General features: G+C 37.1%; 1 protein-coding gene across 4 annotated transcripts in view; it reads left to right on the top strand.

Moving 5' to 3' along the window:
• LOC121673370 (sodium leak channel non-selective protein-like) overlaps nt 1-12,748 on the top strand; it is an 85,646-nt gene that overhangs the window by 21,969 nt on the left and 50,929 nt on the right. For all 4 annotated transcript variants that reach the window (XM_042046631.1, XM_042046630.1, XM_042046632.1 and 1 more), the window contains 3 exons: nt 8,107-8,190; nt 9,769-9,908; nt 10,727-10,855. In XM_042046631.1, coding sequence (XP_041902565.1) covers nt 8,107-8,190; nt 9,769-9,908; nt 10,727-10,855 — 353 coding nt within the window. The remainder of the gene's footprint in view (nt 1-8,106; nt 8,191-9,768; nt 9,909-10,726; nt 10,856-12,748) is intronic.

Raw genomic sequence — 12,748 nt, 5'->3', positions numbered from 1 at the left:
ATGTATCTCACAGTCAGCAATTCTCTAACTCATTGTATATTTATTGTCAGTGAGCAGGTGGGGACTACAGAAAGTATAGAGACAATGGGATGCTAAATTCTTTTTTAATACTTACGGCATTAGCTCATTTTATGCTTAAATGAGTTTTTTCCATAATCATCCTAATTCAGAAGTTTGTCTTGAGTTATCAATTACAGAATTCATGTTTACTGCACTTTATTACAAGTATCTGTTTTGCCTTCTTTTCAGTAGTTTTAATATTAAATATGCCATCTTCATCAAACAAGAATGGAGAAAACACAAAAGTAGTTTAATCTTTCTGATAAGTGATGGAAATATTAATAGAATTATGGTGAAACACTGTTAACTGGCTCACCAGCTTTTGATAACTTTGTCAAGGGTGTTTCTGTTGCATTACAGACTGAAAATAGAAGATTGAAATTTTGAAAATAATTTTACTCCATGACTTTAGAAATGCTGTATACCCATAGTTTATAAATGAGTTAAGGATCAGAAAGTTGTGTTCTTTTCAAAGGTCGGCTAGTAAAACAGAGTATGTGGCTCCTGTTATCCAGCAATAACGTGCTCTGATGTGCTTTCGATAGCTCTGCTGAAAGCTCAGTCTTGGGATGTGCAAGTCACAAACAAGTGAGAACCTTGACCTGGAGGGCAGGGACATAACCAGCAGAATTAGTGGCAAGGATAAGAAAATTTTGGGATGCTTTGACTAAACAGAGTGTAGGGAAAAGAAAGAGAGAACTACTTACCTGTGTTAGTAAAAAGCTAACAGAGCAAACACAAAAAGACCATTTGTCATAAGATTTGAGTTTCTCTTTTACCCTATGTCTTGGGATTATAAGATGAAAATTACTTATCCTTGTGACAAATTATTTTACAAATATAGAAATATATTAAAATACATACAATATATATACATATATATCAAAAATGGAATTTTGCACTATGTATAATGGTGTTGGAAACGTAGATGTGACATGCAGGTCCTATGCTATCCTGTGTTGGGAAAGAATATGTTATTTCAAGTTGTTTTAAAATATAACTTAAATACTGTAATATTTCAGTGTTGGAGCTGTGATTGTTAGTTTTAAATATTATTTCATATAAACAGTATTTATATCCATTATCTGAATTAAGACAGTCTACAAAAGTTGATTCTTCTGTCTCACCTTTTTCCTGTGTTTGTTGCTGTTTTGCTAAGTGTCCACGTCCATTGTAAGGACATCTGTTCCCAGCCTACTGGGATTGTGTTGCTCATAAAATGCTTGGATGCTGTTTCCAGTCACAGGAAATTAAAGAAATTAAAACTGATTATCATGAGGAAAAGAAATTCGAAGTCGCCTGCAGCAGGCTGCTAGTTGGGTGTTATTGCCTGTGGGCCAGGGAAGGTTAGAGACCATGGCACTGGAATATACACACCTGTTTCTATGGTTACTTGTGTCTGGTTTTATTGGAGTGTTTATTACAGGAAAGTAATGACTCATATTACACAGTGGGGCTTTTTGCACCATTTTTGCATTAACATATTAGAAAATCAAGGGCATTTAAATTACTTGGTGAAAGTACATAAGCAGTATTTCTAAAATAAAAATGGTATTTATTCTAACCAGTCAAGGGGTCATGGGAGTTTTTAGTGAGAAGTCATTCTGGGGCATGCATTGAAGTAGGTGTCCATATAATACTTAGTGACTTACCATGGTGATCAAAATTTAACCTAAAAGTTACTGGCAAAAACTATACTGCACGCTGACTTTCATAGTGTAGCTAGAAATTGCTCTTTCAATATACAGACCAATTAGATGAACAAAAATTATGTTTTGGTAATGTTATTTTTTTTCCTCTCTAATAGCACTTTCAAGGATTACTTTCTTGTTATTCTTCATGAAAGCAGCTATTATTGAGGGATATTTTTAATGTATTACTTCATATCAGAATAAAATGACACATATACTGGGAAAGCAGTGAAACCAACATATTGGATAACACATTACGTTTTCAGGTAGCAAGAGAGGGAAATTCATTCCTAATGTACCTTTCTGTATTGAAATTTGCATTTTCCAGGAAGTTTGCTATAATTAAAAAATTCTGTTTTATTTTATTTTGTTCCCATGCCATCTCTCTTAATTTGAGAGGATCAAACAAGACATGAAGATAAACAGATCTTAATGATATCCAAATCCCTGTTGAAGGGAATAAGAACATTTCTGTGCAGCTGTATTTTCATAAAAATGGTGAAATTTGTGTGGGATTTTTAAGGGAGTAAGATGAATGTAAAATTGGACTTCAGAGTATTGTTTTCTCCACCACTAATATAAATACAGCTTTCTTACAGCTATACTAGGATTTTTCTTTCAATAAACTTTTCCTGGTCGCGGTAGTATAAAATGTATTCTTCAGTTTTTTATAATGCTTATTACCAAATAATACAATCCTCTTTCTGTAAAGTGGCTCCTTCTTATGTATTCCAACCCTCATCATTGTGGCTTTTTTTCCTGTTGAATGAGAGCTTTTAATGTCAATCATAAATCTGAGTTTTGTCATGTTAGATGAAACTGTTTGCCTATCAAATCTCCCTGTTCAGCCTCCAGGCAATATTTGATACTTCAAAGTAAAAGCTTTCACCTTGAAACATTTGGATCCCAATCTGCCCATTGCATCCACCATAAACACTGGAGCTAGGCAAGGGCAGAATACTGCTGGACAAAGCGCAGCACTGTTTGCTTCACATCACTTCTGCGGGGCTGCAGTTTACTTCCAAGCGTGAGCAGATATCCATGCATGTGGAACTAGATGTAGAACTGGAGTCAAGCCCAAGAAAGCGGCATTTGGAGGAGATTGGCTTAGATGCTCACAACCAGGGAACAGTCTGGGTTGGAAGGAACCTGAAGAGATGGTGTGGACCAACCTCTTGCTCAAAGCAGGGATCAGAGTTGATTAGTCAGGGTCCTATGAAGCTGAGTCTTAAATATTTCTAGCAAAAGACATGTTGGCATTTCTCTGGGCAGCGTGATCAGATGTTTAACTATTCTCACAGTGGCGATATTTTTCCTGTGCGCTTCCTGGAAACAGTGAGTGCAGTTCCATGTAGGGGAATCCTATTAATCCTCCTCCTGCTCAACCACTTTTAGATTTGCTGAACCCTTTAGATGTCCAGGGGAGCTGAGTCAGCTAGTAAGGCAATACCTGGGGCACTGCATACAGATGGCTAATGAGCAGATGGAGTGGGAAATGAAATTTAGGCTTTCAGTGCAGTAACCCGTAAAATCTCTGCAGGGCATGTTGTCACGCAGCTACAATGGTAAGGTGGTATATCAAGAGAGCAGCAATGTGATACAGCAGCAAAGCTCCCTTTCCCAAGGGTTTAGGACTCATATTTCTGTTGGGAATTAGCATCTCTCCTCTATGGACTAGATATGAAGAGTGTGCCTGGAGGGTCTGTATAGTGGTGAATCCAAAATACTTGATACTCAGTTGAACTGAGATGCTCTACAATGTTGTGGGTGACACAGGTGGTGTGTTGTAGCATTCCTTTCCATTGTTCTGTGGAAATGGTTATTCCCTTCGATAGTTTTGTACTTGATGAAGTGACTGCAACACTTTGATGCTTGTCTCTGGTTTGGGTTTGTTTGGGGTTTTTTTTGTGCTGTTTTCTTTTTGTTTGTTTTGTGGGGGTTGTTTGTTTGTTTAACTTAGCAGTTTTGGTTTAAAACACTGGTTTTTAACTCTTACTAATTCCTCCACCCATTTTTTTACAGAAAACACTGTTATAGGATTTTTAGGAAAGGTGCTCCCTTGAGCTCTGATTTAATTTTGTGTCCCACTCAGACTTCTGTGCCAAGCAGTGTTTGTGTGGAGTCAGGGAGTGGGGGAGGGAAGGTTGGTTTCCCTAACTCAGCTGTGCTCTCTCTTATAGCTTGCTTTTTCTGTGTTATAATGAGCATTGCATCTGGAGGAAAAAAAAATATGCTCCCAAATTCTGATTCCCTCTATTCCTTCCATTTCCTCCTATGCTTTTTTGTTGCTCCTAAAATCTCCATAAATGTCAGCCTCCACACTTTAATGCTTGTTTGTAGAGCTACACAAAGTAGCCCACAGGATAATCTGAAGGGTGTACCAGAGTTTTGGATCTGCTTTATTTACCACTACCAGCGCATGTAGGATCCAGTGATCATGACAGAATGGCTCAGTAGCTTGTTGTTACGGAGCTTGCTGGTCTCTTTGCATTCTTTCAGATATCCTGTTTATCAGAGACTGTGAGGAAAAGTGGGAGACTAAGGGTCTAATGAGAGAGCCAACACTACAGGAGTCCTTTCCAAATGATGGTAAATCTGATTTTTCAGGGCAGATATATTACTTCTTTCATTTAGCTTTCAGACAGAGTCAGCTGGAAAGAGGCAGGAGGGAAGGGTTGAGAGAACAGGTTATAGTCAGGGATGACAGAGAAACAGAGATTCCTGAAGGCAAGAAGGGAGGCAGAGGAGGCTGTTCATTTGCAGGGATTTGCTGTTCATCCCAAGGTGTTCCTGAGGTGTTAAGAGACAAGCAGGGCAGAAATGACCTAGGGAATGTCTATGCTATCATCTAGCTAAGCTATCTACCTTACCATAGAGATACTGAAATTGCTTGTGAAAATTAGCAGACATAATCAATCTTTAAGCAGATTGCTTTATGCAATTTGGATGTTAATTTCACAGACTATTTTGTTTTCAGCAGAGTTGATAATGAAATAAGCATTTATTAAAGAATTGCAGTCCATCTAGTCATCCCTTCTGGTACAACTCAAACTGTAATGGCTCTCATGGAGAGACTGCCCCAGGTGTTATTCGTTCTGTCTGTGGTTCTCTCTGTGTTTTGTACTGACTCACATTTTCAGTGTGTTAGGTCTTAATTTTTTTTTTTTTTCCTGTGAACTTGTATAATGATTGTTCAGGGCACCTAATATTGGCAATAGGTGTTTTATCTTTAATGTGCTCAGCACAATTGAGAAAGTGGATCTTCTGGCACCTTGTGGTGCTTTATTTTGGAGAAGTGGCAAATGATTTTGTTGTCTAGATAGGCTGTAAATCATGTTGCTGGAGAAGCTTTCAGGACTTGCTGTGCACAACAAGAATCCACTATCCACTGTAGGCAGTAGGAAGTCAGCAACTTTAATGACTTTAAGATATCTTGATTAGTCTCTGCATAAGGCTTCTTGTCTACAGTACTAATCCTTCATGTTCTGGAATAGTGCATTCAGAAAAAAATACCAAATGAAACTTCCTCAATAATTCTCAGATTTCAGCAGACACAATGAAAAAATGGTGTGGGGTTAACACATTGCAATACTTCAGCTACTTTAGGTACAATGTCACCAGAGGTATTTAAATGTCATTTATGCGTATTCCTTTCCAAGTCTAAGAACAAGCTGCCATTGACCACGAGTGTAGTATTTCAGCCCAAAGAATTTTTTTTCAAATGTGAATGAAACTCACTGTTCATTTCTATTAATATGTAAGTTCTAGCCTGTATTTAGCCAGAATTAGATTTTTCATGGAAGTAGCAGGTATATTCTGATTTTTGCATTAAGCAGAATGTGGTCCTGCCTTAAGAATGCTTCCAACAGCAACTAACATCCAATATGTCAGTACACAGTATGAAAGCATTAAAGATTCCCCACCACATCCACTGCCAGACAAAAGGCAAACAGGATTTAGCCAAAAAGGGAAATAGGATTTAGCCAAAGCCTCTCTACATGTAAAGTGGAAAGGGCCAGGACCTCCCCTAAAAGTAGTCTTTTTTTCAGTATTGAGTAGTTCAGGTGCTCTGAGTTTCTGTGGGTGATCCACTGAAAGCCACCCTTACTGGGAGGGTGAAGCGGTGGAAGCAGGCCTGGAGTGAGAGAGAGCAGTGAGGTGGTGCAGCAGCCTAACTGGTGAGAAGACTGGAAAGGGTCATGACATCTTCCTTTGTAAGGAGAAAACAGCAAAGCTGCTTCAATCATACCATACCTATTGTGGAGAGAAAAAGCAGTTTCTAAAAAAAGATTTGGCTTTCAGTGAGAACTTGGTGGGTTATTCACAAGGGAGTGAATATAGGAACTCCTGCACAAGTTCATGCTCAGATCTGTACAGAACAACTCAGGGAAGACTTTTTGTTTAGACAAAAGGTGCTTAAGAGAAGAAAAGTAATTTTCAAGGAGTTCTTCAGCAAGAGAAAGACCAATCAGCATTTTTGTTCAGAGCCACAATTGAAGGACTCAAGTTGCATGTTGATACAAATCTCATTGGAGATTTGCTCCAGAGTAAGAGATTCAGAGTGTGAGTAGCTAATCTCTGTAGAGAAATAGCATATTTCTGCTTCACAGGTACTGAACATAACAACTAAATAGCTGAGTTCTCTCAGCCCTGAGTGAAGAGTTACTGAGTAGCTCAGTTTACTCAGGGAACTAAGTCTACTTTCTTCAGGAAGGACGGGCAAAAAATATGATGCAAAAGTTCCTGTTCTGTTTCTTCCCTGATTTGCAGTCTTCCCCCTCTTAGTTCTTGAATTGAGAACTGTAACATCTTTAGGTGTTAGAAAATCCTTGGCTGAAATTCTCTGTCCTTTATTTCTGATATGAAAATCACTTACTGTATTTTCCTGATACGCTAACAGTTCACTTCTGCCCTGAATAATTTTAAGCAACAGAAATAAATATTTAAAACATATTTTGTCTCTGTTTACACAATATATCATGCTGTCACCTACTGCAAGGAATGATAAATCATTTTTAGGATAGTGTATGTCATTGAAAATATTAGATTAAAACAAAACATCTTGTCTGTGCTTTTAGAATCAATGATAATGCTGAGACATTTAAAAACAAATACTGAAATAATTATAACTGAGATACGGAAAAATGTTTATAAAGCCAGGAATCACATATTAGGCCAAGTCCAATAACGGCTTCAAGACTCTTGAGGCATGACAATAATTTTTTCCCTCAATTATACCTGTGAAAAGTGGATGTCAAGCATTGTCATATGTACCTGGAAGATCACTTAACAGAAGAGGACCCAAAGAATGTATAAGGCAGGGAAGGCTGTATTAAATCTGTTGTGAGAAACTTCATTTGAAAAGCTGTGATTTTGTGCCCCGAGATGCATTGTCATTGTCTCTGCATATGTTTCTACATGAATAGGATATCCACTTTCCTTAGGCATCTTTTTGTCTAGTCTCCCTTTCAACAAGCTTCATCTCTCTATATGTGCATTTGTTCCCCAAATTCCTCTGTGCTCCACGAGATCCACAAAACTATCTAATGCTTAGCCATAATCTATCTAATAAATGTAGATATTTTTCAGTTCAGTGTTTGAAGTGTCTGGCATTAGCAGCCCAACAAAGAAGTGTTCTTATAGCTTGCAGTAGAGGGCCTGTGTCACATGTTGTCAGGAATGGTGTGAAACATGAGGATATTGAAGCATGCAAACTGGAACAGAGGCTGAGAATAGTGTTGTATAAAGGAAACTGAGCTTGGATGCAGAATTCTCTACGCTGCCTTTTAGGAGTGATCTCTGGATTGGACTGACACAAAACCATGCTCTGATGTTGTTACAGTGGTTACTATCAAGTGTTTTTGAAATAGCAAGGCTTCTCCAGAGCATGGAAAATGACTGAAAACTTATGAAAAAATGGGTGTAAAATGATACTGATTTAATTAAAGCTGTTGAACAGTATTCAAATAATTGAATGGCACAACAGATTGCTAGATTGCTAGCATTTTACACTTACCTTCCTGTGTAAGTATTTTGTAATGGGCAATACAACGGAAAAGTACAGAGTTCATTTTGTGTGTTTTTTGATTTACAGCAAAGTCTTTGTAAGTTCTTTTTGAAACAAACTTAGAATTATTGCACAAGAATGAAGTTAGTATTTATTCATCCGCAAGATGTGTATATGTGCTTCTAGCATATTCTAATCCAGATACTAGGCTTTTGGAGTCTTTCAAAAGTGACCTCTTAAAAATACACAGGGAAGACTTCTTCTTCTCCTTCCAAGAGCTCTTGCTTATGATATTTGTAAATTCTGACAGTAAACAAAAATTAACCTCTTAGCATTCCTTTCTTGTAGGGTGATAGCTCCTACGTAAAGGATCGTTGGTGTGTGTTTGATGGATTCATGGTCTTTTGTCTTTGGGTGTCACTGGTTTTACAGGTAATCATTTCACTTCCTTTTACAATGAATAGTTCCTTAATTGTGAAAAATACATGGCACAACCAAATAAATGTGAGTTGTGGAAGTAGAGTTGTACATGGATCAAATTGTTTTTAAAAAACTGTGCTGAATTAAACAGGTTTATAATTGCACATTGCAGCATATCTACATTAGTAGTAGACTTTATCTTGATTATTTTTTCTTATTTAAAATGAAGTTTGTTAACATAAACCCTGTGCAGTCAGAAGGAGAAAGAGGATCTTCAGAGAGACATTTCTCTCTTACTCCACATGACAGTTGTGCTCATTTCCTTCCAGTGAGTCTAGCAGGATGCCATGGTGACTAGGTCAGGCACCTAGAAGAATTATTCCAATGGTAGATGTTTGCCATTCTGTAAGTGTAATGATATAGTGAGTGGAGTGATTTCATGCAATATCACTCACACCTAAAAAACATTTTCCAAAATTCATATTAAAGCATGATGAAAAAAAAATACATTTGGAAACAGTTTGATAAATTTTTATAAAGAAGGGAACTTGGACATTTTGCAAAAAAATTACAGTGTTAAGGTGTAGGTCAAATTTTGTCCTACAAATCAATCAGTCCTTAATTGTACCTGGTTTTCTGGGTAAGAACAGGTTGAAAACTCTGACACTGAGCTTAAAGTAGCATAAGGATTGTAAAAGTTCTCTAGTGATTGCTGTTCGGCACTTACACATTTCTTACAAATTTAAGACACATTGTAATTTTCTGCTTTTTACACAGGGGAGACTTTGGTACACCTTGTACACGTGCAGAATGAAGTTTGATCATACAGATAAGCACCGCACATTACCCAGTTCATGCATTGCCAGGTTCCCCTTCCATTTTCTTAGTACTTTGAGCAAACATTAAATCAAGCAGTTACTCTCCAAGAGTGAGAGACAAGGATTAAAACAAGACATTTGCACCCAATCATTCAGCTAAATACTCTTTATGGAGTGCATAACCTGTCAGTGTACTGAGGAAATGGTTCCCTGTTCTGTGCCTTGGCTGAAATTTATGTTGTAAGTGGAGTCTAGGAGAAGATGATGTACAGTTTTATCATGCACTTGGAATTGAATGGAGAATTTATAATCATGTTGCAACTCATTAGGCAATCTGTGTACATGTACTTTTATATAATAGTAAAAACCTTAGTGCTGTACAACATTAACAGATACTGATTTTCATATTTGGAAATAGATGCTAATAACTTCTAACAACATTGTGGGAAACGTTTGGGGTAGGACTAGCACAGAAACAGGCAGATGGCACAAGCTTGCACGGTCTTCTTGAGCTGTTTGAGACTCAGACATTATGAACATGAGCAGCTTATATTTTGTTAATTTCATGAGGGTAATTTAGAAGTGGATTGAAGTATTTACAAAAACTTTTCTTTTAAAAAAATATGGTACACATAAACTATAAAATAAACTAAGAAAAGATTGAAAATGAAAATAAAAAACATGTATAGTATTAATACTTTTAAAGCTCTCTAAATGAGCATGGGTGCAGGACAGGGTCATCAAGACAAAGTACTGATTCTTTTCTTTGTAGGTGTTTGAAATAGCTGAAATAGTTGACCAAATGTCACCTTGGGGCATGTTACGGATTCCACGACCGCTCATTATGATTCGAGCATTCCGGATATATTTTCGTTTTGAGCTGCCAAGAACTAGGATAACAAATATCTTGAAGTAAGTAAGGCAGTTGTCTGAAAAATAACAGAGCTTATTTCAGTTTTGACTTAGAAGACTGACTATGTAGTCAGTCAGTGACCCTTCATGCTTAATGGGCATTTTCCCTCCTGAGTTTTAGTTCTGGCCAAAAAATTCTTGCTGTTTTCCATATTTAAGGAATCATCAGGTTTTATAGAAAATGATCTGAACTTTCGAATATTAAATAAATTTTAACAAATTTTGCTAGTAACTGTAGCCAGCAATTTTCAACCAATGGTAGTAAATTCTGTTCCATTAATATGGCCATTTAATAATCAAGGTGAATACCCTTAGTAGGATAATATTTGTAAATAACAGTACATGAGCACATGCTCTAACCATTCCAGTTATGATTGTGCATGTATTGGTGTGTATACAGAGATGCAAACACATGTAAGTGTGTTTGGTACAGCATGTAATGGCAAAAAACATGTCATGGTAAAGTGAAAGAGTTTTTTGGTCTTTATTCACTATCAAGTTTATTTCGTTACCATATCTTGTCTGTATAAGTTGTTAAATAGTATTTTACAGAAGCTAGATTTTATGCATTTTATTTGGGTATTTTTGTTCCACCCTTTGCCATTTTCAGGTGGTTTAATTACCCTAACTTAAGGGTTTAGAAAAAATCACAGCCCCCCTTTCTGTTTGTGCACAGAGCGAGAGAACAGTTTTAAGGACGAATTTTCTGCAGCATGAAATACTGCTCTCTTTGCATGAGCATATTTTCTATTTTAGAGCTTTTCAGAGGAGACTTCACATTGCCTGTGCTTTCAGTGACCTGTTTATCTTTTTGCCAGGCGTTCTGGAGAGCAAATATGGAGCGTTTCAATTTTCCTTCTGTTCTTTCTTCTCCTGTATGGGATCCTGGGAGTGCAGATGTTTGGAACTTTTACATACCATTGTGTGACTGACGACACACAGCCAGGGTGAGTTCACCTGTGCAGGCATGATGTGGGCCTGTTCTTTCTTTGCATATGTTTTATTTTAGTTGGCATCAGTAGATGTAAAATGGACTTAATAGATTAAAAGCAGTCCAGCAAAATACACTAACGCAAATTGGGGAAACAAAAATAGTAAGAATTATGAAAAATACAAATTCTAACCGTGACAGAGAGATTACAATTTGTGGCACTTGGCTGTAGTCTGACTTACGGGACTGAGTGACTGTGTATATTGGGTGGGGCAGGGAGGTGAGAGAGCAGGAAAGCATAAGGGATTTTTAAGAAGAGCATTGCCACTGGTGGCTGATCTGGGTCACTGATGATTCGTCAGCTTTTGCACTCTTCTGTCTTTTCCTAGAATGTCTTTATATGGGGCCAGACCTAAAGAACCCGTAGAATCATAGAATCACAGAGTAGTTTGGGCTGGAGGGGACCTTTAAAGGTCATCTAGTCCAACCTCCCTGCAATGAGCAGGGACATCTTCAAGTAGATCATGTTACTCAGAGCCCCTGTCTAACCTGACCTTGCATGTTTCCAGGGATGGGGCATCTACCACCTCTCTGGGCAACCTCTTCCAGTATCTCAGGCCCTTTCAGAAATAAGAGTTCTCTGGGACCTGATGCTATGGTTCAAAGATCCTTTTTTCCCAGCCTTGGCAAAATACCGATGATCAATATTTTACACTGGTAATCGAGTATACGTCACGTTCTTGATTCGACATGTACTTAACCACAAGATTACCTCGAAAGTACAATATAGCCTCTTGAGTCACTGAGATGGCTCATAAAATCACAGATAACATGCTTACCTGTCCTGTTGAATTGGGGGCTTGACTGTGTCCTTGACTACCATTACATTGTGAGAGGCTATTGCATCTATTTCTTTGTTTGGTCCCTGTTCCTTTGCATAGGGAGATGTTGGCTCTGGAGTTGTGGCCTTTGTTTTAGTCAAATTGGATCCTTTTATTCCTGTATTGAATTTGTCAGAACATAAAATTAATAGAGTAAGTATTGTAAGAAAGCAAAACACCAATTAATCTGCTACTGAGCTGAATAAAATATCTGATCATTGCAAAACTGTGTTAAAGCTTTTTCTAAACTAGAACTAAAAACTATCAAGTATAAAATCAGAAGCAGCAGATACAAAAATGTTTATAAAATTATTTGAGAATACGGTATACCAAATACCAAAATATGATGTTTTGTTGAATTAAAAAAAATTGCTTTGGGGCATTTTCTCAATTATGTAATCAATAATGTAGTAAAATGTGGAGCTGATCTTCATATATTTCATGCACATAAGTTCTTTCATTCTAACTTTTCCTCTCTTTTTTAAGAGAAAATCTTTATAGGACAGATGTTTTGACAGTTTCCTGTAGACATGGGGAAAAAGATTCTTTGTAAAAAATTTGCTTGTGGTAATGAGAAGGTCTGTAATTCTGTGAGTTAAAGAATGTTCTTTGGAAGAACAAGAAATGGAATACACAATGCAGGAAAGATTGCGCATCAGGTACTTGCTTGTGTCACTGAATATAACTGTTCCTTAAAATCAGCAGAAAAAGATGAAATGTGACATAATGATGTTTGCCATATGGAAATTTAAGTTTATAACTTTAAGGCTGGCCATAAATATTTTGGCTAATTTTTCTGCATGTCTTGGGTTGCTCTCTGAATAAGGCATTATTATTATTATTATTAAAAAAAAAAAAAGGTATACAGAAACCCCTCAATTTTAGGTTTTTGAAAGGCTGGATTACAGGAAAATGTTAGAAGGGACAAATGTCCAGTGTATAAAATAAAATTTAAAACCTGCCTAAATAGGGTTAAAGTTGGAAAAGTCAAGTATGCAGAACTAAGGGAATTTTAGACTTGAGGTTTG

This window comes from Corvus kubaryi, unplaced genomic scaffold, assembly GCF_017639235.1.
Source record: "Corvus kubaryi isolate FWS band 111438036 unplaced genomic scaffold, C.kubaryi_AGA036_p1.0 65367, whole genome shotgun sequence".
Taxonomy (NCBI): Eukaryota; Metazoa; Chordata; class Aves; order Passeriformes; family Corvidae; genus Corvus; species Corvus kubaryi.
This window is presented reverse-complemented; position numbering and strand designations above follow the sequence as displayed.